This window comes from Rhopalosiphum padi, chromosome 2, assembly GCF_020882245.1.
Source record: "Rhopalosiphum padi isolate XX-2018 chromosome 2, ASM2088224v1, whole genome shotgun sequence".
Classification (NCBI taxonomy): Eukaryota; Metazoa; Arthropoda; class Insecta; order Hemiptera; family Aphididae; genus Rhopalosiphum; species Rhopalosiphum padi.
This window is the reverse complement of record NC_083598.1, coordinates 29,912,677-29,938,882: the sequence shown is the minus strand read 5'-3', so window position 1 is coordinate 29,938,882 and position 26,206 is coordinate 29,912,677. Positions and strand designations below refer to the sequence as shown.

The 26,206-nt window shown below is 28.0% G+C and overlaps 3 protein-coding genes across 3 annotated transcripts; 1 reads left to right on the top strand and 2 right to left on the bottom strand.

Annotated features, from left to right (window-relative positions):
* Window positions 1-2,421: 2,421 nt before the first annotated feature.
* Window positions 2,422-7,406, bottom strand: LOC132921526 (odorant receptor 83a-like). The gene is made up of 8 exons (XM_060984592.1): window positions 6,899-7,406; window positions 6,081-6,328; window positions 5,004-5,112; window positions 4,724-4,820; window positions 3,452-3,556; window positions 3,226-3,381; window positions 2,935-3,012; window positions 2,422-2,676 (listed from the first exon to the last, which is right to left on the bottom strand). Exons 1-7 carry the CDS (start codon window positions 7,354-7,356, stop codon window positions 2,944-2,946), a joined length of 1,242 nt encoding a protein of 413 aa, XP_060840575.1. The 5' UTR covers window positions 7,357-7,406; the 3' UTR covers window positions 2,422-2,676; window positions 2,935-2,943.
* Window positions 7,407-13,045: 5,639 nt separating this feature from the next.
* Window positions 13,046-13,680, top strand: LOC132922490 (NEDD8). Its single transcript, XM_060986047.1, has 3 exons — window positions 13,046-13,212; window positions 13,290-13,402; window positions 13,460-13,680. Exons 1-3 carry the CDS (start codon window positions 13,177-13,179, stop codon window positions 13,554-13,556), a joined length of 246 nt encoding a protein of 81 aa, XP_060842030.1. The 5' UTR covers window positions 13,046-13,176; the 3' UTR covers window positions 13,557-13,680.
* A 1,295-nt stretch (window positions 13,681-14,975) lies between these two features.
* LOC132922489 (muscle-specific homeobox protein tinman-like) lies at window positions 14,976-21,802 on the bottom strand. The gene is made up of 3 exons (XM_060986046.1): window positions 21,138-21,802; window positions 16,935-17,053; window positions 14,976-16,242 (listed from the first exon to the last, which is right to left on the bottom strand). Exons 1-3 carry the CDS (start codon window positions 21,739-21,741, stop codon window positions 15,946-15,948), a joined length of 1,020 nt encoding a protein of 339 aa, XP_060842029.1. The 5' UTR covers window positions 21,742-21,802; the 3' UTR covers window positions 14,976-15,945.
* Between the last annotated feature and the right edge of the window lie 4,404 nt (window positions 21,803-26,206).

The window sequence follows — 26,206 nt, the reverse complement described above, 5'->3', positions numbered from 1 at the left end:
TAATCATAGGTATGCTAAATTCTGGAATAAAATTATAATTTTTATTATTTTAGAACTCCATAAAATGTATTTTATAAATATTTTATATTCCCTCCAATAATTATGTTTTAATTTTTTTCTATTAATGTGTAAATAGAATATCATATATTTATAAGTTATTCCTAATGTTACTTGATCAAAAATATATTAATTGAATTAACAACTATATTTTTTTATTCTAATCTAAAAAACTCATACATTTTTGCTTAGGATATTGTCATATTGAATCAAGTTATATTTAGACCTAATCATATAGAATATAGTAAAAGTATAATATTATACAAACATTTACAAACTATAAAAATATTAAATAATGACATAATATCAAAAAAATAGTTTAACTTATTTTAAACTGTTTGAATACCTCTCTATACTAAGCTCTACATGGAATAATACTTAAGTTAGGTATAGTCGTAGCAGTGCTATTGCAAATATCTGTGAGGCCTTAGGCAAAACAATACAATTTTCATATATATGTAATTATATCCAAGAGCGGTGTATATTTGTAAAAAAAAATTAATCTTAATAATTTAAGTCGAAATAACTGTTTAAAATATTCAAAATTAAAAACATCAAATTATGATTTAACTCAAAATGTTAAGCTTAATAATATGGAAAAAATACTAAGTTAAATAACTCAGTTAAAATGTAATTAAATAAATAAATTTTAATTACTGCCTATAAAAAAAATAGATTACATACACATTAATACATTATAGTGATAAGAAGGTTTATAATATCATTAATACAATTGAAAAAGATTTATTTATTTTTAATACATAAAACTATTAAAGGAAGGCAAGCAGATGCCGCTTTACTGTACACTAGACGAGTAGGTCACTTCTCACTTTCATGAATGTGTTAAATTAAAATTCGACAGTTCAATGATTTAATGATATTATATCATAGTAACGATAAATTTTACAAATTTGGCTTTGTTGATAGCAACATCTTAAAACTAAGATTTTATCGTAAACTTACGTATATCTTTGATGAAGAAAATTCAAATAAGAGCTGCTCTGTCCGTGTATTTTGTTTATATTTATAAGAAATGCAATTTTGAAGAAAATTCAAATCATTTTTAGCTATTTCATAAGTTCAAATTTGAATTGAATTTTGTAATTTTTGGGGGTTAAATATTTGACTATTATTTTCGATATTATTTTTGGCTCCTGTTAAATTGATAATTAACTTCTAAGTAAGTTTAAAATTAGTAATTGTACAAGACAATTTTAACATGTAAAATATAAACAAAATACACGGACACAATTTTGTTTATATTTATAAGAAATGCAATTGAAAAAACAACTTATATTGGATTTCGCATTAAATTGTTATGAATTTAGAACTAATAAATAATTTTTCATCGAAATTTATAAAAAAATTGAAAATTAGCTAAGCCTATAAATAGAATCGAAATATTTTTAAAATATTGTAAATAAAAAATGATAATACTAACATTTTATAAAAATTTGAAGTATTTAAAAATATTGTGAGTTGTGACTATAATTTTCTGATATTTTTCAATTAGTAAATAAACATTTTTTGAGGAACATCTTACCAGCTATTACATTTTTAATTTTCAAGTATTTTTACATATAAATACATTTGTTATCGTCATTTATAGAAAAAAAATTTAAATAAATTTAAGATTTCAATTTTCTGGAAATAATAAATATAGCTTAAAAAGCTAATATAACAATAAGCTAATATATACAATTATGATATAATTATTTGGTAAAAATGTCCATGGTTTCCAAAAGTTTATACGGTTATTCATTTTCAAATTAGGTACATCAAATAAACAAAATATATTTTTTCAAAAACTTGATTTGCGTAAAAATTTCCATTTTTCCTTGAAGTTATTGTTTGTTTTTCCTGATTATAAAAAAAGTACTGGGGATTTTTAATTTTGTTCTTTATGAAGGATAGTTTAGATAACATTTTCTATCCAAAACGACCAAAACTACTCAAAGCTGAACATTGAATTATATACTATATAATCATGTATACAGATAACAGCTAGGTATAAAAAAATACACATCATTCATCTACTTAGAACTATACATAGAGAAAGAATATAAAATAATTGTATATGAGACAGACTGTCTTAGGTGAAAATATTAATACTACAGTTGTTATGAATATTTGCAGTATTCTACACAATTTATTTATTTATTTATTGCCACTTACCTACCGATTGTCCTGCAATTATAATAGTACCTAATATATATTGACATATATTTTATAATATTACAGACTCTCTATTTTTTCCATCCACGAAGTAAAGTGCCTAAGTTTCACAATCAAGATTTCGAACAATTTTCACGTACCCAAAGGAAATTATATTTTCTAAGGATAAAGTTAAAGTTGCAGATTTATTGTATTTTATTATTTTATTAAGTAGACACACCTTTTTTTTTGTAATTATAATTTTTAAAATGTATATAATTTGTTTCTTTGAATTTCTTATAACAGCTATAATCAAAACTTTACAAATAACATAGTTTTTAATAATTTAAATTGTTCATGTGCTATTGAAATTTGATCAACGGAATCTAGATTCTAGGCAATTGTCTAAGTTTCTTGTTTGCTAGCGACCACACTGGTCGTAAAATGTGCTCTTAATATTGAAATCTAGTAAACAAGTATAATATACATTTAAAATAAGAATAATACAGTTGTATACAGACAATTAAAATATTTTATTTATCATAATTCATATCTAATGATGCAATTTGTGTAAATTAATTAGCTATAACAATAATATGAGTATTTCAGTATTAATAATATAATATGTTATTATAAAATTGTTACTGATGCAAAGTACTTGTTCAAATATATCATATTAAAATTAACAACTAGGTTTATGTTTTTTAATTATAATAATCCTACCTCAATACATCATGCATTTATGTCTTGCATATTGACTCGCCTTAATACCATATAGTAAGTGTATAGTGCTTTTACAAACTGAAAATAATTACAATGATAGGTAAATTAGATAAATAGCTATAACCTAGCTGTAGTTAAAAACTTAGTATAATAGTATACGATATACTATGAGGCGCTTGTAGAGTCTTCACGGTACACTTTATTGAAGTTTAGATAGGTACATAATGACAATATATGGACTATAGTAGACTTAAGGAACGGTAAATACGAATAAAATAAAAATCATCTTACCGAAATGAACGACTCGTAACTTAATTTGTACATGTAATATCCTGTTATTAAAGTTGGTTTTATAGATCTCAAAATCATTAACGTCAGTAATTGTCGTACTCTTTTTTCGCATCGCCACCAAGGAACGTTATACAATGCCGTGCAAACACTTAATTGCTGCACATAGACATAAATTAAATCATTATATAATTACATTATTTAGGTAGGTTTATAGGTTTATCCATACTTTTTGTATGATAAATTCACCAAAAAAATTATTGAGGTATTGATGCCAACCACTCATAAAAATGAAACATATTACACTGATTGTTTCGATTACGCTGGCACTAATCTGAATATAAAATGCGTGATATAACTATATAACTATATAATTGTATTCTTAAAACCTAAATAATAATTAAATAAGTAATAACTAATAATAATTTAAAGAGGGTGGTTTTTAAATAAATTAAGCTTTTTAGATAAGTATAGGTACCTACTAGATAGGTTTTACAAAAATACTTCAAGTATAAAATGCAGAAAAAGGAAAATGACTAAGTAAAATTAAAATAATTTTAAATTTGGAATACCTAATAATATATATTTATTTCAGGCTTATTTAATATTAAATAATATATATATAAAGACATACTATTATTATCAAAACTATATGACATCTTTATGACTCCAATTCAATTTGCAATAAATTATATTTAAAAATAATCATAACTGGTTTATTATATAAAAATCGACAACTGATTATTACTTATCTAGGATAAAAGTATAAATAATTAGCTCCTATATTAGTATATTAGTTAAATACTTATATAAACATTTTTTAATAAAAAATACTAATATGTCTATTTATTTTGTTTAATCACTAAAGTTGTTAATTTAATTTAATCATTCAGAAGTACGATTAAAGATATAGGTATATCTTTAATCATGTTCAGAAGGTATATTAATAGATTAATTTTTAAAATAAAAATTTTTCAAGAATACCATGTTATGATATAATTTATTTTTGTTTTAGTTAGGTATTAAAAAAAATCGATGTGCGAAATTATTATATACATACAGAATGATGAATCACCAAGTGTGTTTACCTCCATTTAGTGTAACCCTAGCTAAAAATGAATTTATTTGAATCCTAGTTTTCAGAATTTTTAATTATAATTTAGAATCAAATTTTAAAATTTTTAGATTTTTTATACCATTTAATTGTAATCTGTGGTGTTATCAACTTTTAATATTTAAATAATAATAAATACCTTTTTCCTGTAAATTATTAATCAGATGACTTTTTTGAAAATGTTGATCAAACTCAAAATTCGAACAAATGATTTTGAGTTATTTTATTTAACTTTGTGTACCAAGGATAATACAGGTCTATGATAATATATGTTTGATAGATAAGGCCGATAAGGGTCTATGGTTCATTACTCTAATACTCTAAGTTTAAAAATTATAACCATCTGCTTAATAATTTACAGTGTAAAAAGTTAATAGGTATACCTACCGTTAACTGAAACAATGCAAATGTCAACGAGGTTATTCCATGTAAATAATCCATAAGTATAAGTGTGTTAAATAGTTTACGTATATTTTTTATATAACTGCAAAAAAACAAATGACAACTAGAATATGTTTGTACAAATAGTTTAAATACAGGTTCCTACTTTAATAATTCAAAACATTCACAATAATATATAATATAGCTATTAGCTATAAAGTGATACAATTGTATGTGATATTGATATACTAAATAAATTACCTACATATTTAAGTTTAATACATACTCGAGGATTAGAATGTGGTGTTTCACACATTCTCGGAGTGTTGAGTAGCAATGTATTCGTTGTTTTTCAGTATACATTAAAGTTAGGTTGGTACACGAAGAATTTTCAACTGTACAAATATTACATTACAAATTTTAGGCGGACATACGGGGCTAATATTACGCCACACTGGGTCCGTCAATTTTACGGTTCTATTTAAAATTAATGATGTTCCATACTATTCGATAAATGTAATGCAATATTCAATAACCTTCTTCGTTAAATTGTAGGTCTACAAATATGTTGCTCCTCGGGATTTAATTCCGTATTTACTATTATCTAAAGAATCAGAACTATTGATCTGAATAAATAATTGATCCTAGTTCTATTTCATTTTGTATTATTGGTAATAAAGTTGCCTTATCTATTTTTTCCACTTCAAAAAATCTTCGTTCTACAACCCCATTAACATTTTTACAACACATACCAAAAATACACGGACTTCGAATGCGAGTACCGTAATTTTTTGAGTTGAATGTCATCATCAATAACGTTAGCATCACCTGATACATTTTCATCTACATTTATCGTAATGAATCAAATGTACTTCCACAATAAAATGAAATAAAATAAAAATAACTACGGGAGCCTACTGTCGGTAAGTAGCATATACTACACGTATACAGTTTTTTGGTAGATATTATTTTACGGTAGGTAACATATTAGACGAGTACCAAACATTGTACACCAATTTTCGGTAAAATGAATATGTTTGTTTTAGTTATACTTAATTTAGAAACGGATATAAAATATAATTTTAACTAAATATTTATAATGGTATTTTCTAGAAATAGTTTAATTTTCAAAAAAAAAATTTATATTGATAGCTGCAATTTACAAATATTGAAATGTTTAACTTTTATAGTTTAATTCCGTTTGTGTTAATATAATTATTGTTTTTATAAAAAAATTATAATATTTATAAATAAATCATCTTGAAAAATTAATACGAAGATCGAAGACAGTTTGGCGACACTTCAATAATTTCGAAAATATCAGATTATTTATAGTAATATAATATAATAATTTAATACTTACGTTGTGCTAAATTGTTTTCGTTATTATTTAGAGATGTGTTTAGTAATTCGATTTGACCACCGACAGCATAAATTGCCCCAAAAAAATATGTATCAATTCCCAAATATACTAACATGGTTAATACCAACGCAATAGAATGGCAGACAAAAAGTACTAAAAACATCCAATTTTCGTTCAATGTGAATGGTATCCAACAGCTTAAAGGGTAACTTTTTGGATCATTGTAGTATTGAAAATCGGATCGGTCACTATAATGCATACAGTAAAGGTAACTATTAAAATAATTGGATAAAAAAGTTTAGTTGATCGCTTAAATATAATATAACCATTAACCACACAATAAAAACACAAACAAACCAGAGTTCTTCCCGTTGTTTAATATATCTATAGCAATAGATTTTTTTATTATAGCAGGAGCAGATTCTAGAATCGGTATCAATCAGACTCTCCCTGGATTATAAACTGGAACTATAGACACAGAGATGGGATTTTTGGATGCTTATTTTCAACCTTTATGTTAAAGTTTTGTCGTTTATAAAATTATATTTGATTTGTTAAAATTAAAAATAGTGTGTGCTGTGGTATTTTGTTACATACAATGAATCGATAATGTATTCAATTTTTTTCTATTGACCTTTTTAGAGTCAAAATTTAAATGTGCAATTTTTGGATGCAACCGCTAAATCGCTTGCCTGAGAGGAATCTTATCTTTTAGTCTGTGCTGTTATCGTAGAAATTAAGAATTACTTAAGTTAACAAAATTAAAAAATAAATGATGATATTTTGAAAAATAATAAAAAAAATTTCATTTACTTTACCCTTTTGAATAAGTCAACAGGGGGCTGACAATTATTAAAACAGCCGCAACAATACCACCGAATAAATACCAATAGCTGATCTTTTGCATTTGTTTTAAATAGTCGGCAGTAAATGCATCAGCCGAGCGTCCGTACGCCATCGATCCTTGAGTTTGTAATTGTGCTAGTGCGGTTTTGAGCTGAGCAAATTTCCAGTTGAACACCATCATGTAAAGCCATTTGTACAGGCCCGAGAAAAACATAGTCCAAATATCTATGGCCTTTGCCAACATTGTTAGGTCGGTGGTGACCAAAATCTGAACCATCATCAGAATCGTAAACAAGGCCAGGATGATAAAAATGATTACCCTGTAAAAATTAAAAGCCAGACGCGTCCATATCGTCGAATCACTCGAGGAAAACACACCGATCCACCGGAGAATATTGTATGCAGACGATAGATAATCACAATTTTCCATTATTCCGAATGAGTATTTTTATTATAGTGTTGTAAACACGACCCAAACGAATGACGTGAGTTTCAGCTTAGGAGGCTCATGTAATCACCATCGAAGTTAATAACATATTTTATCTATATATTATGCATATTCACTTATTATAGTACCTTAGTGATGGAGTTATGCCCGAATGTTCTTTTCGATTTTATATGCATTGGTTTAATATTATAATAGCAGCTACCCACTTTAATTTTTTATTAGAGGTAATAATATGTTAATATGACAATTCCAAACATATTATAGTTTACGGAATCTAAAATTATATATTTGCTTATAATAACATTATCATTATAGTTATATATAATTATATATATATATATATATATAATATATATATGATCATTATATGATATATAGTAGGTAATGTATATGTTTAGACACTAATAGGTTGTAGCGAATAAGTATTATGTAAATGCAACTTACATTTTTTTATACTTAAATATAAATATTCACCATGTTATAAAAGTATAGAACATATCAATATCTTACCCAGTTGTGGGTTATTATTTTAGTATTTTACAATAACTCTAAAATAAAATTGCGTCAAACCCAGCAAGATGTTAACTGCATTGTTTACTTTATCGCTATTAGCATTTATATTAGAGTGAACTGATTTTCTACCAAATTTAAAATTGAGAACATTATCTATGTTTGAACATTGTTTTATTTTGCAAAATTTCAATTTTAAAATAAGATATGAGCATATTTCAATTATAATATTTTTATATAAACTTATATATGGTTTGTATAAAAATTTAAATATTGTAAAATAGTTGACGTACAAACACGTATTATGTTTTTAAATTTAAGTTAGACTATTCACTCTTACACTATCGCGCGGTTCTGAGAAAAAACAAAGTATCTATAGTGTGCTGACATTCTCTTTGATGCTATTTGTATAATTATTCTATACTATATATAGTTGTATAATATTATTAATAAAACCTAAATATTACAATATTGAATTCACGGATTTTTCATTAAGATTTATAGGATGCAGATTGCACATTTTACCGATACTTTTTTTTAACTTAAAAAATGTATACGAATGGCGATTAGCTACCTTTTAACTGTCTTATCTAAATGTCCAGATTATCTATATGATATTGGTTGATAGATGTCATATCATGAATTCGAATTACAAAAGTTTACGAAAAATTATTATAGTTAGGAAAATCAACATAGAATTATACGTTGAAGTTTTGAAAAGATTGAAAAGCAGTGCGAAGAACACGGTGAGTGGCAACTGGTTTCTTCACCACGATAATGTGCCAGCTCATTCATTGAACCTGGTGCAACAGTTTTTGGCAAAACATAAAATTGTTCATCTCCGCAAGCCACTGTATAGTCCTGACGTAGCTCCCTTTTTCTATAAAATATATTTAATGGGTACAGCATACTTACCACTTACCTAATATTATTGTTTTAATTTTAATACTACCTAATAATATACATTGTATATCAAATATTTATTTAAAAACATAATAATTTTAATATATGTATAGCTATACATTATACATTATACTATATAGCATAATCTAGAAAATATTTTATTTATTAAACTATACATTAATAATATATTAAATGGAAAACATTAAATTAACATTTATTAATTAGACTATTCGTACAATATAGTACCTACTTTGTTGTCTAACTGATAATATGTAAAAATATATTTTTTTGGTTTTATCGAAACACTGATATTATAATTTAAGCATTAATTATAAATTCTGTATTTTTTAGAATAAAAATTTTATAATAGTGTATTATAATTTTATATACCTACGATCCGAACAAACAACTTAAGTTCAGCTTCAGCTTATGAGGATCGTGAAATAACCAACGCTGTTGGACATTTATATTTATTTATTATATTTACGAGACTAGCTCTTAGAAAGATCAAAATAAATATCTACAAATATTATAATTAAATTATAGTTATAAAATATATTTAAAAATTGACTACAAGTTCTGATAAACTATAATATATACATTGGAATTGGTAAAAATATTAATAAAGGTTGAAAGCGACGTCATTGATAGAGACGTTATAGTCTTCTGATTGGTTCTTTAAATAGTTAGAGGTGCACGGAGGAATGTAAACAGTAGTAACTAGTATAGTAGTATTTCTTAAATTTTTCTGTGAGACTTAAGTTAATTAAATAATTAAATTTTAAAGGTAAGGAGAGTAATTGTTCTGATAATAAACCATTTAAAAGAGTATGTGTTTGTCTAGCAAGGGTATCCATATTAAGAAATTAGGAAACGGGTGTAATCATACGGTGGATGGTGTATGTGTATACTGTATAGTATAAATCTAGTGAATCTTAGAAAATTACTTTGTACCATTTCAATCTGACGAGAGTTGTCTTATATATGTAGATCCCAAAGACCAGCATCGTACTCTAAAATTAGACGGACAATGGACATATGATATATTAGCCAATAGCCATATGCCCATATATACAATAGAACCTCGATTATCTGAGCCTCCGTTATATGAAACCTCTATTATCCAAACTGCAATTATCGTATCTGAACGCAAAGAGTTTTGAAACCGGTGAACATATTTAGCGGGTTTTGGATTTCGGGTTCATCAACGGGTAAATTTAAAAAAATATAATAAACATTATATGTTCCTATGTATGTTTAATGTATTTCTAATAATGTAATGTATATAACTCTAATAAAATATTAATAATAATAATAAATATGTATGTGCATAATATAAAATATTTAACTGTTTTAAAAAAAAATTTTTTTTATTTCCAATATCCAAACTTTTGCGTATCTGAACTAGGTGCAGTCCGAATTAGTTCAGGTAATCGAGGTTCTACTGTATTATTATTATTAGCCAGTATCCACTTATTATTTACCATAGTATATTATATTATAGAGTTGAATCAAAATTGTTTTTTTTTTTAACTTTAAATGCATTGGACATTGGTTTAATACAATAATACTATAATATTAGCTACCTTACATCAATGTTTTTTAACTAGAGGTAATAATATGACAATTCCAAACATACTGCTTAAGAAATAAAAAATATATATTTGTCTACAATAACATAATCATTATAGACTATATATGATATACCTATAATGGCCAATAAATATATACATCAGTAGGTTGTAAATATATATCAATATGCATGTAGTATTAGTATATTACATATATAGAATTCAGCTTATTGATAACCATCATCGTCCGCCGTCCACGATAATATATATTACCATTATTACCTACAAATATCTACCTAATATATTATGTGTGGTGTCCATGCACTTATTAATACTTTAATATTTATTATACAGTGTCTGAAATGTTTGACTTTAAAGTTTAAATGCATTGGGTTAATAGGTACTATAATATAATAAGCTACTTTACTTACTTGCTAGTTACTCTTATTATTTACTATAGTTAACAGTTAGGTATATAATATATATTGTTTTGTTTATATAACTACCCAGTACCCACTGCTTATGTTTTATAAGAGGTAATAATATAACGATTTCAAACATATTATTGTTTAAGAAATCAAAACTATTTATTTTCTAAAACTATATACATATCTACAATAATGATTTATAGGTAAGTATAAATAGATATTATATTCCGTGTGTTTAATTTTAAAGGTAACAGGAAATATTTTAACACCAGAACCTTGAATTTAATTCGGATTTTTTATAGTGGTACAGGACGTACACGCGTTTTTAATAAACTTCAATTTTTAGCTATTTTTGTTCGTTCATGTGTAGTAAGCTAGTTAAATAAAAAAGGTATTTAATAGGTAGCAACTACTGTTTTTTGAGATAGAATTTGGATTGCTTTATTTTTTCTGAGCAAATTAGATTTTTTTTATATTTTCAAAATTGACATTTTTAGAATGGTTAATATTTTCAAATTAGGTAAATTGTAATTATTGTACTTTTCAACAGTCTATATTAATCACGTATTTATAGGTATTACTAATTACTATAAAAATTTATTTAAATTTTAATGATAATTATTATTATGAAATATAAATTGCCTACCACCATATTATTTAATTATTAACATCGATCTTATCTGATACAAGTATACCAAGGTTTATAGATTATTAGATCGTATATAATCGTATATAAACCTTGCAAATGTCATAGACCTTATACTAATAAACGTGACATCCGGAGTGGATGCGGGTGGGTGGTGCGGTCTTTCATAACTTTGATAGTACGCGGTGTGAGTATTGATAAGACGCACGGTTACAATGATTGTACAATCCCATGGTTCTTGTGCGCATGTGCAGTGTACATGTACTACCTTGATCAGCGCCCTCACGTGTGGACGCCGGAACTACTACCATGTACCGTCTATTAGTATAACTAGTATAAGGTCTATGGCAAATGTACAACGGTTTATCTTAAGCCATGCCACGGATATAGATAGAGAAAGATAGACTCGCGACTTCCAAGGACTATTATATATATTGTCAGTAGACCGTAATCTTTGGTATCCTTGGACTTTAATATTTAGTTTAAATTCAAGGCTGAGAACTTATTTTATTTGCTACTTTTCCGACTTTTCGTGACAACATTTTATTGACTTATATTTCGCGATCTACCCGTTTAACTCCAATGGAACATTTAATTATTAGTTCTATGCCAAATTTATTGTATAACCTGTCTAGTTCATGTTGTCGCCTTGTCGGGCAAGCTTTGGCGATCGTATAAGACTACTAATTAGTAAGAATAAGGGAGTCTTGAACATGGTCAGTACAACTAGTTACTATACGTTAGGTTAGGTTTTACAAATGTCTGAATTTGTATAACTCATGTGTGCAAAATACAATATTACTATATTAAGCAATACACCTATGCATATGATATAAATTAAAAAATTTAAAAAAATGTTTGTATACTTATATATCATAGCTATGATGAGAAAACGTACAAATTAAAATAATCTAATAATTCAAAAATCTAGGCTAAATTATTTTTTTTTTACAAAATTAGAAAATATTAATAATAATTAATGTTTTGTTCAAAAAACTGAAATCCGAAATCCAACGAAAAACCGACCAAAGGGAAGACCACGTTAGCGTTGGTTAGAGTTAGACAAAGTGAAGAAAGATATTTCAGATACCGACGAGTCAAAGCAATTGAAGTAGGTATGTAATGGACCAGAATGTATGGTTATGTTTACAAGTTAATAACAATGGCATACATACAATTATTATAATAATATGTAGTACCAATAATATGAAAAATGCAATATTGTTGGAAAACATAAAATAAATGATTTTAATAGCTATATCAATAAAATAAAAATTTTGAAATGTATTTGGTGAAATAAGCACGACAGACCGCTCAGATTCGTTTTTCATGTACAATGATTACTAGTAAATTACAATTTAAGGTACTCATAAAAGTGATCAACTCGGCATGTAATACACAGCATGTTCGTATTTTAATCTGAAAGTAAATAATGATTAATTTTTTTTTAAATTTAGCGGGTTTTTTTTAACGGTATATTACGATTCATATGACATGATGTTGGTAAAGTATTTTCTACCGGGTTGCAGCTGATTAACAAGATTGTATTTTCATTGTCATTTTATTGTCGTATCACTGTGTTATCACGTGTGTGGTAATAATTTCGGTTTATCACTTTATTTCATGTCATTTCTTTTTCTTTATAACATTTTGATGCAGATTGCAGATTGTAGCACATTTTTGCTTTTAGACTTTAAATTTATTATAAAAACATACACATATATATATATATTTAAATTACACAATGTTGATCAAAGTAAAGACTCTAACTGGAAAAGAGGTAAGTAGCTCTCTTAATTATACCCATTAATTGATATATTATTGTTTGTTATATAATGTTTTAATTTTCCATTGTAGATCGAAATTGATATAGAACCCACTGATAGAGTAGAAAGAATTAAAGAAAGAGTTGAAGAAAAAGAGGGTATTCCACCTCAGCAACAAAGATTGATTTTTTCTGGGAAACAAATGTAAGACCAAAATTTCACGTTTTCTATTTTAGACGTAACAAATATTTTTGCTTTTAGGAACGATGAAAAGACTGCCCAAGATTACAAAGTTCAAGGAGGATCTGTATTACATTTGGTATTAGCATTAAGAGGAGGTATTTTTCTACCTGTTTGATAATGTGTAAAAACAATTATTACTCTGATTTCAAACATTTTTTTTTTCAACTATTATATTTATTTCTATTTATATGTAACTAAATTCAACAACAATAAATAAATGAAATATTAATTATAATCAATTAGCAACAATTTGTGTATTAAATTTGATTTTGACAATCTTGCGTTAAAGTCAGATAGGTTATGTTCAAACCAAAAAAAAAAACATTCATTAATATAATAGTATATAATTGTCAAAAAATTGTGTTTAAAATTGAACACTGAATTATACGAATACAAAGCTTATAACTTTGTGTATTTTGAGTATTTTTTGGGGGAATTTCATAATTAAAATATATTTTGGTATTTATAGTATATACTAATTTAATTTCATGAGATTCCAATTAAGATACAAGATGCTTGTTACATTTAGGCAAATCAAAATTAATACATTTTTTTAGGTAAACATCTAAAATATAATATGTACACAATTAAAAATGGAGAGTAAATACTGGTGATTACTGTACCACACAATTGTTATTATTTCTTATTGATAAATCTAGCAAACAAAACAAATGTAAACTTGTTTTGAATTATAAAATAATACCTATTGTTTAAATTAATATTTTGATTATAACTGTGCAACTTACGTTGTTGGGTAGAATTTTTGCTAGCTATTACAGAGCCAATTTATATATTCTACAACAAAAAATTTAAAACTAGGATAAAATTTAAGTTTTTTTTTGTTATAATATGTTTTCTAGATAGTATTGAATATTTGTTTGATTCCAAATTAATTCTATTAAATTTTTCGATAAGGATTAAGATAATTGTGATGTAATGCTAATTGTTTGTATTAATTTTTAAAGGTTTTTTCTAGTATTTCTTGTGTATAGAAAATAATTAATCGCATAATACCTTCTATACCATGATATTTTTTCAATTTCTTATTATTTATTTTTAAATTATTGCATTACTGTTTTTCCATTTTTTTCTTTAATTAGTTATTTTTAGATTTATCTATACCATATTTATTTGTTAGATATATCCATTATCCAATTAAATGTGAATTTTAGTTTTCTCAAATACTCAATTATTTCACTAATATTATTGTATAATACATTTTAGGTTCTATTTATGAATAACTGAATGGCTAGGTATAATGTATCAAATATTACAGGTATTACTGTATCAGTGATTAAACCACAGTTACTTGTTATATTATGAACATAAATAGCTTTAGTTTGTAGGGTTATTGACTTATTGTAATCATTTATATGGTTGCTCTAATAATATTTAGATAAAAGTTTAATATTTATCAATACTTTGTGTTAATTGTACCAAATCGACCATTAAAGTATTCTCTATAAAAATTATTTTGTCAACAGTTTGATAATGTTAACCATGTTAATATAATATTTAATAACAAGAATTTGAGTGATTTAACTAATACATTTATTTGACTTTATACATATTTTTTTACAATCTGTACATAATGACACAATAAGTAGATGTGGTATAGGAAATAATTAAAAACAAGTAGTACAATTACTCATTCCTATTAGACGAATCGTTTAAAAAAGCGATCACTTATTAGCGTGACCATTTTGGAAATAGTATATTTTTATTGATTTAAATTTGAGTAATTTATGTAATGGTTGATATCATATTTTAAGTAGGTAATGTTATGTATCTATTCTTAACACAGCTTATTATGACAACACTAATAACATAGATAAATAATAAATATTAAATATAAACATTTTGTTGATATTGAAAAAAGGTATAATAGAACTAGCAATTAAGTATTAAGCAATCTTGTTAATGCTAACCTAACCTTGTAGAGCCTACACAATGTAAATGTCTTAATACTGACTTTTGTAAAATTAATTTTAAATAATCACTTTTTAATATTCAATGTTATGAAATAAAACAAATAATTTTATTTGTATAATACATTTTCAGTTCAAAGTAAATTTTTACTATACCTACAGCTACTATAAGTTATATTTTTTTATAGTACCTACCTATAGTAATTAGTAAACATTCAATTAGTTCTAGACTACACATAATAAATTGTTTACAAATTAAAAAACAAACAAAATTACATTTTATGTGCATGCTGAATCTTTGGTATAAATTATATAATATATACATTTGATTTACACATTAATACATTATTATTTATTTTTTTTAAATCAAATAGACTAGTATAAAAAACATTTTAAAAATTTGAATAGGATAATAATTAATCATATATATATATATATACAGACCACTTAATTCTATTAAATTCATAGTAATAGTGATACTACTAACAATATTATACATAAAACAATTGTTTACTTATAAAATACCTATTTATTCATTGCATTTTTTATATTGACAGATTGCTGGTAAAAATGTGATTAAATGTTAAAATATTTGTTGGTATGATTGAAGTTTTGATTATTGTTTGTTATCATACTTGTTAACTCCGTGTAACAATGTTTTATTACTGGAAATTGTCTTCTGGGAGGCTTTTTATTGTTATCCGATGTTGTACAGTCTGATGTTATTAACTTTTTGCTTTTATATCGCCGATTTTGAAACCATATTTTTACTTGAGTTGGAGTCAACCTTAATCGTAATGCCATTGCTTCTCGCTCTGTAGCCGATAAGTAACGCTGTTGATTGAACCGGTGTTCCAATTCTGATATTACATCCTAAAGAGATAATTAAACAAAAATATTATATGTTAATTGTACAAAAATGTAATTAAAATTAATATTTTAGTTACTCATGAAATATTTAAGAACATTTGCCATCATTGATCATTCATATTTTAAATTCTTATAAAAAAAATTGTAGACTATTTTTAAAAATTTAAATCATGATTAACAGTTGCTAAAATTGGGTTTAAAATTTAAAGTATTATATATTTTTGAAAATTCTTATTCTCTTAGTACTTATTCCACTTACTAAAAACATTTCTATTCTAACACTAGCTAATCCAAATTTCCTAACATAAAATCTCTTTTATATTTATCTACTGGATAGTCCTTCTCATCGCTTAAAGTGTAGTTGGGCATGCAACCATTTTAAAAAAATATTAAAGAAAAAAAAGAATTCAAGTGAAAGTAGTGCCACCGGAAGCTCTGCTTCATTTAAGCTGTCTAGTAACCTTTTATACTTATTGTTTATTGTATTTTTTTGTTTACAGATTGTAAATATAAAAATTAAAAATAAACTACATTTTTTAATAGATTCTTCTCTTATTTTTCAGTTCACTCATGGTGTATATTTTAAGAGTGCTAATTTCAAACTGGGGATGTTGATTACCTCTAAACCTCCCCAATTATGTCTTGTACTTTTTACCTATGCATTTAATAATATAAAAACATGTATGTAATTATACCTGAGAAAATAGTACTCGAGGTTTTCGTTTGGCTCTTTGTCTTTGGTTCGTTGATGATTTACTCATAGATTTTTTTTGGTCGCATCTGCTAACTATTGGCTTATCATTCAAAGTTGATTCTATAACATACATAAAAATAATATTAGATATTACCTTTCAATTAATTTCAGTTTTATTATTCTTCAAGATAGGTAGTTTAAACTATAAATTTAATAAATACATTTCAGAAAATTAAATTAATATGACAAAGAAAAAACTGATCAATAGAACCAAACCTCATTAATGTTAAGATAAATAATATTAAAAATGTTTATCTACTTAAGGAGCCGCTACACCAGCATTTGTTTTCTCTATCTATATCCCATTTAATATAGGAATAAAGATACTCTGCATTTCCACGATTACGACTCTCTGGTTCAGTTTAGTGCAAAAGCACCTATTATATATTTTATAAAGAAGAGTATTCCTATATTATGTGGGAGATCGACAGAGAAAACAAATGCTGGTGTAGCGGCCCCTTAAGACTTAACCCATGATGATCTATTATTTTATTCATATTTAATTTATTTAGTCATGCTAGAATGCTAGATACCATCTACGTATTTGATTTGCAACTAGTTGTTTGTCAATGCCCAGAAGAATAATTCTAAATAGGTATGTCCAAATGATAATGCGTAGATTACGATTTATAAGTTTAAAATTAAACACGCATGGTACCTCAAATAAGTGACTTTTTAACTTATCGAGTAGGTATAAATAATTGAAAAAAAAACAAACACTAAAAAATGAAGTTAATTCTATGGCTACACTAAAAAGCAAAAAAATAACAAGCCTTAACCTTAAGACATGTAATTTTACTATTTATTTATTTATTTAAGTTAAACAATTTAAATGTGCATTTATAATTTATAGAAAGGTACAAATTTGTCTGTGTTAATAGGTATAAGTAATCAAATCATCAAAGCATACTTTAAGATTGTAATATTATTTTTATATGAATTATGAATGTACGGTATTATCACAGAATATAACATTACGAAGTATAGGGTAACTAGGATTAGGTTTTCTACTAAGCCAGAATTAGCTATTAGGCCAACTGACCTGTATAGCTTCGTTTATGTCCCTAATCTACTTGAAAATGTTTGTTTATTTTTATCAAATATTTAATTAACTTTGATTGTTAGTAAAACAGTATATACAGTATACACCTTAAGATGTGACATTTATGTAAGTAGATGTAAGTAGAGTCGTATAAACGATATCAATTTACATAGCATGTGCTCATCTTACTTTTTATATCACAATTTATTATATGAAATTCTGATTTTTGGAATTATTTTTAATTGAAGTATAGTCGGCTACATAGGTAGTTAAAGACCATAATAATTTTGAAATATTTTGATTTGTATGCCATTTAATGAGTGTCCTTTGTAGATACAAACTTTTCTTTTTCAAACAAGATCCATTCTTTTTTATATTATGATGTTTGTGAACATCAAGTGTTTGGATTGAAATTTTAAAGACAGCGAAACGAGTAGTTTTTAGGTTATTTAATTTAATGTCTCTACTTAGGACAATAGTTCATGATTATAGATCTAGAAGATATATGGATTTCAAAATGATAATATCAATATTATTAATTAAAATATATCTGTATTAAAATTGTGTACGTTTAAAATCTGTCTAATAATAATAACCAATAAATACCCATCAGAGACTAGACTATAGGTAAATAAATTAGTAGCCACTGCCCACTAGCCATATTTTACGTAAAACAATTATTAAGGGATATTATCCTAATTCTTGAATCCTTAATGGATGAAGTTTCAATAAATAGTTTAATAACTAAGAAACTAATAGTCCGAGTTTTCATTTTAGTGTTAGGTACACCAAAGTTTTCAAAAATGCATCATCCGCTTAACAATTTACTGCAAAAGGGGAAGATTCTCATTTGAATAAAATAAAATTGTTTCACTAAAGGATACCGCCCGCATTCTTTATGTAGATAAGCATAAAAAATTGAATCATTTAAAAATTTCAAAAATTAAAATTTGAAAAAAAAAATACACAGTCAAAGGATAAAAGAAGCCAGGAGTGCATGCATTCCTCATAAATCAAACTGTATAAATAAGCTTATACCTACTTTTATTTAGTTATAATTAAAATTATAACATCACAAGACTCTTATTTATTATTTTATGTTCAATTAATGTTTCATAAAAATTGATTAGAACTCTTAGAACTACAACGTTAAAATTGGGTTTTCTTGGTTTTCTTGGTTTTTATGTATTTATATTTATAAATTATAATATGTATATATTTTACACTTTTTAACTTTCGACCTATATTATTATCGACAATTTTGACTGTAAATTAATTTTGTACTATTAACGTTTAGTATTAGAATCATGTAGAATTTTTTATAACAATAATATTCTTAGATTTCATTAAGTTATTAAGTTTAGAATTTATAGATGTATACAATGAATTAATAATTAGTTAGGTACTATGATTAATGTTTTTATTTTTTAAAGAGTGTAAACGTCCTTAGGCAAATTAAAAATGTTGTCTTATAGTCGCTGACTGCTGAGTAGTATTAAATTTACACGAGTTTATGCAAAATGTAGCATCTATACACAATACACGGTATACTGTATAGCTAAAATGGATGATGTTCCTTTTATCTTCTATCTATACGAGTATTATGTGCAATTATTGTTCCTATGTGCCTATATTTGTAACTACATATTAAAATGATCGCGTTCTCAATAATTAAGACATAATAAGTAGAAAATGTCTCATTTATGTACTGAAATTCTTAGAAGGGCTTCGTAATCTTATTTTTAAATAGGTACGTAGACACGTAGTACTTCTACCATTTTTAGTTCAAGTCTTAAGTTTTTAAAAATTATTAACAAAATGCGTTAATATGTATAAAATCTTTAAATATGCAAAAATATGCAGCATACATTTTTGAAATTGCGTTGTATGTTGTATGTATTTTGAGACGAGTTTGTGTTAAATCATATTTTCAATACATAGCTTATTCCTATAAATTGTGTAAATGCACGAAGTTCTGAGCCCTGATTAGAATTTGTATAAATATAAATAGGCGTTGTAGGTAATAGGTACATTTAGTAGGTTTACATTGTACGTACCTACTGCAGTATAATGATGCTATAGAAATAATATTATCAAATTTTCTGTTTGAATTTTTTTTTGGTTTGTATAATATTATAAAACTTGATTTATGGTAGATAGAAATATTTAATACGAGAAACTTGTTTAGGAAACAAATATGAATATTGAATACATATTACATATACGTTTACAATTACATTAATGACATACGATAGATAAAGGTAATGTATTTTAGACGTATAGGTATTTTCATGAATCACAATGCATCCCTACAGACTGCAGCAGCAGGTTCAGGTTAATACCTAGTTAATTAAGAACTGTACGTACGAGTTAACTACCTACCCGAGAGTATTTTATTTCATTATCTAAATTCTAAGTTTTAGAATAGTTTTACTGTACTCATATACGCGTAGCGTAATAAATAATTAAAAAGATGAATGGAAAAATAAGGTTTTCTGGTGTTCATTAAAATTTTACAAGAAATTGTTTTTATCATATGCATAAACTTATTTTAGGATTTAGGTATTACACATTTTAGCAAAACATTATAACAGCTAATCCTAATCATTATTTTCGAAAATTCACAGTATACAAGTATATAATACGAATAAAGGTGTTAAATGTCGCCTTCTTATAAGTTTTAAAAATGTCAGTTAACACCTTTAACCACGCTCATTGATTACACCTTTTCAATTATATTATCCTGATGTACATATTATAGGCAGTATTATGACATAATATACTATATATACCGCGGAGTCCGAGAGTGACCACTACCCTTAATTTTAGAAGCCGTCAATTTATGAAGCTGATTCTAAGCGAGCCACATTGTTAAGATTAAGATATGTTTATAAAATAGTAATATTACTCTAAGCTTGACGTCAAGAGTCCCTCATGCGGCTCAAGAGCCTCGTCCTGGTCACTCCTAATACATATACTATATAGTACATTATACTCGTTTATAGGAACGTATAAACGCTTATTTCTAATCACGGAGGAATATAATATATACAGGTACGCGAGTGTTGACGTATATATAATATGTGGGCAATGCGCACTTACTGAAGAATTGGTCTGCTGACGCAGCGGTGGCGGCTGTGCTGCATGTGGTTTGATCGGTAGCACCGCGACCGGGCTGAAACTGTAACAGGCCATGTTCGGCGGACCGGAAGCCGTCGCCGTCGCAGAAACCGACCTGCAGTTCCGGGGCCAACTGTACGGGCGGCGGCGGTGGCGGCGGATGCAGAGTCAGTGGCGTCAGTTGCGGCAGTCCGCCGACGTCCGACGGCGTCCAGTACCATTGCGACCCGTCGACCACCCCGCCGGCGCCGGACGACGAATATTCCTGTGGCGACGACGACCAATTGTTGTCGCTGTATGCGTCGTACGGACCGCCGTAACCGCCGCAATAACCGGTGGCGGCTGCCGTGTCGTGGTAATAAGATGGTTCCGCGAAGTACTCGCCGCCGTCCTTGTGGTGCACGTGATGGTGTTGCGGGTACGCAGCGGCGGCCGGATCGCACTCGGAGGGATTGCTGCCGCAGTGATAGTCGGCCGCGGTGCAGGCGGCGGTCGCGGCGTACCGATGCTGTTGCAGGTATTCGTCGGCGAACTGGTCCATGGTGGCGGTGCAACCGGCGATAAGTGCAGCGTTCGTCGTGTGCATAGCTCTGCTGCAGTCCGGTCCCCGCGGTGACGTGTCTCCTCGATCACTGTTGCTGGCTACGGCGCGCCGCTCGTCATCTCCGCGCGCGGACGATGCACCGCAGCCTCCGCCCCCGCACCAGGGCCCAGCCGGGGTGCACCCGCGGGGGTCCCCGCCCAAGCCCGCCGAATCTCAGCCAATCCGAGAGCCGCGCGGAGCACATGGCCCGTTTATACTCGCGCTGCAGTCGTCTCAAAAAATAATATCTGTAAATTATATATATACGCACTCTTATTATTATTATCATCATCATCATCATCATCATCATCATCGTCGATATCGTCATCGTCATCGTAATATATATATACGTAAATCGGTTGACGTTATATATCGTGTAGGTACACTACACGTTGTGTCGTCGTCGAACTTGATGTAGGTACTAGAGGTCTGCACGGGCCGATAATTTTCAGCCCGGTCCGGCCTGGTAATTTTTTAAGTAAGTTCGGTCCGGTCCGGTAACCATTTGTTGTAAGTCCGGCCCGGATAGGTCAATTTTTTATGGTTTTTTTTTTTTTTTTTTAATATTGTATTTATAAACAATTACTATAATTTACTTATAAGTTATAACAACATATTTATAATAAAAACATTTAATATAATTGATATATAAAAATTCAAGCCCGGTCCGGCCCGGCTTCAACTACATTTAAGTCCGGCGCGTCCCTAAAGCTACCCGGGCCGGGCCAATTTCGGACAGGTCCGGGCTTAGCCTGATCCATGCAAGTCTTTAGTAGGTACGCGCGCGCAGACGCCTGAGTGAGTACGGTCCATAAAGATGATATCCATCATAACATTATTCACTTATTATTGTTAGGCATCTACGATATTGCTATAATTACACGTGATTTAGATAAAACGTTGATCGTACCGATGTGTTATTATGGTATGAGTATGGTAAACTTTTTTGAAAAATAATTTCGAGAAAAATCTGCGTCCTGTGGTATAGGGTAAGAGTAATGAGTAAAGGTGCGGTGATTGTAGAATCTCTTTTATAGATATACTTTTTGTTTTTTCAAATAATTGTTTGGATGTATGGATCAGATATATGTGTAATGAGGAATTTGTTATTTTTCTTAGAGTAATATATTGGAATAATAATTTTTTTAGATTGGACATTTTGGTATTTCCCTATATAGTTAGAGGCTAGCACTAAATTGTATTATGCCATTAAAAATATATTGTTATTACTTAATTAGCTAACAACGGTAGTGTACTCGAATAACAAAAACAAAAAAACCATTGATATTTTGAAATATTTATATATTTTTATATTGTATAAATGTTTTTGAACTGGATATAATATTTTTATTTTTATCCAAATTTATTTTTCTAGCTGTTACAGAGTACAGATTTACAATTGCCATATCAACTAAATAATGAAAGTAAAAAAGATATACCTATATTTATTATTCATATAACATTGATAAAACAAATATAAATATGTATATAATTCAATGTTTTTCCGTTCAATGGAGAAAATATACTGGATTTTTTCTGCTTTTTTTGAAGGTTAAGTTACTGTAAGACTGCAGGATAGTAATGGTAGTATATTGTATTAAGCACCCAGGTATTCCACAATACTAACAAATAACAATAAGTCTTCAAATATCTGATTGCACCACTCTACCAGTGGCTATAAATATTTCATATTATATTAACTGACAATATGAAAACATGTATGACCCGTAATTGGTAATCGTTTTCTGTATAATTATTATTCTGTACTTATAATTGATAATAGGAGCGGAGAAGATCCGCCGTAATATAATATATATGTAACAAAACTAATTTCGTCGAAATGTCAACACACTTCTTAATGACTACCTCGATTACGGCTAACCAATTATCATCTAAGTAATTTTTATTTAAATAAATTTCCAAACATAATTAGCTAGCCACCTACTTAGATACAAACATGCTCAAAGTTTTGTTATCCTACAGGTGTTTATATAATATTTTTTACCGCCTTTTCATACTAATTTTAAAAATATTATGTTATACTAATATTTATAAACTATTTGCCAGTGGCGGGTTAAGCGATTTGCCGCCTACAAGCAGGAAATTCGCCGCCGTATCAAATTATAATATATTTTATTTTTTATATTTTAAGTGCGCCAAATTTGCCACTCCAATCACCTGATTATTTTGCCTGTAGGGTAACCCGACGCTGCTATTAATTGCTGTATTAATCATAATCAGGTTGGCGAAGGGATAAATGAAGCCGAGCATAGGCGCAACTAGACCTCTAAAACGTGGGGTGCTAAAACTGTTGACAGTTTACCAATTGATGGTATTTCACTTAAATAATAATTGTTAGGTATAATAAACAAGGGGTGCTAAAGACCATTTTGCACCCCCGCCCCTCCCTAGTTGTGTCACTGAAGCAGAGATAATCCATCAACCTGTGGCGAATAGTAATAAGAAGCTTTTTTAGTTACGCATATCCTATTGTAAACAGAAATAAAGGAATACGTGATTATGATTTTAACATTATTAATAGCGGGTAAGTTATCCTAAAATAACTGGTTAAATCTATTTAGGTTTAATCTTTCTTGAGTCGTCAAGATCGGTCGATTATTTTTTGATTCCATAAGACACAACCATAAACATTTTGCCTTTTATACATAACACTCATAATAGCTAATATACGTGGTTTCTATTCTAATACAGATATACTCTAATTACTGGGATTTCAATAGTAATATACTAATGCGTATGCAAAATATTGTGCCAATGCGGTTTGGTATAATGCACGTAATTTAGATATTACCTGACTATAATAATATGTGTATTAGCAATTAAACGAACATATATATTTATTATAATTTATAATCTATCTATCGTTTCCGTTTTGTTTCTGTTGAAATATACTCAATCGTTTTTTTAATAAAATTGGCCGAGTATTGTTTTAGCATATCAATCCAAGCCCGAATACACAAGGGGGGTTCATACCCCCCCCAGAAATTTTTAAAGTAGAAAGAAAATAACTATAAACTTAATAATATATTTTTAATTCATGTATTATAAATATTTTAAATCCCCCCTCCTCCCCCCGAAAAATTGATCCTGAATACGGTGCTTGTATAAATCCCAATCACACACATTGATTATTATTTATCACCTATATGACTATATGTCTATATATATAATAGCAGTAATTTAATTATAGAATAACTTTATCGTTATCAGCTTAAGTGACAAATCATTATACAACAGGTATAGAAAATTATATTCAATCATAATAACTTTTTTGTTATATGACGTAATCAATAGCAATAACTTTATGTCTTTATACTCACACAAGTCACATACATAATATAATATATAAATATATTATATGTACCTATAAACAAAATATTATACCGAAATAAAATTCATGTGTTAGCCACTCTATAAACACCTATAAGGGTTGAACTATGAAACTACATATCCTTACCGAATCTCATGGAATCTATATTGATATAATTTATAGAAAATGATTTTGTAATTTTCAAGTCAATAGCGAAAAATAAAGTAAAAATATTATTCAAAAGATCGATATTGTTATGATAATATTTTTAAAATACTCAAATATGCCTTACTAAATTTTCATTTAAAAAATGTAACATATATAGTAGGTATACCCTAAATGAACACCACAAACTGGTCAGTTCACTCAGTTCCGAGCCAGTGGCCTCTGGGTATATATATATATATACTGACGTAGTGATGATGTATACTTGTATAGTTGTATGATGTTTACAAGGGGTGTAAGTAAGTGTAAAACGCGTGTCAGATTATAAAATAACAAATCAAACAATATGATGTAATTGAAGAAAAATCTTTATTGAAATACAATTTGTTTTTGTACATTCTTTGAAATATAATACGATATTATTATTTATTATAGACAACTGAAAAAACACAGATGACTCTAGCCGCGAGGTGTGACTATCACGGTCGGCGTTGTATATTACGCGTATATTATTATATTATGATATGATATCAAACCCGTGCAGTGTACGTATATATGTATATACGATTTCATTCGTGGCCGACGAGTATATTGTAACTTACACGACGTTATAATACGTATGACTTGTGTCTCGTATACATCTCCGCGTAGACGACGACGACGACGACGACGAGCAGGACGACGCCGAGTCCGCCACCACCTTTTTGTTTATTTTAAATATCGTGTTCATCGGTGAATTTCGGCTTGTCTCGGGGTCTGGAATTTGTATTGGAAATAATATAATACATAAGGTGTCCGCAACGGAACGGATTGTCAACGCCGGGCACGGTATCTAAAACAGATGGCCGTTCGGCGGTAAATAATATATTCTGGCGCCTATGCGCTATAATAATATTGTACGCGCGTATAATATGATATACTATAATATAATATGCACGCGGTCGTCGCCGTCGTCGTCGTCGGCACGGCGGC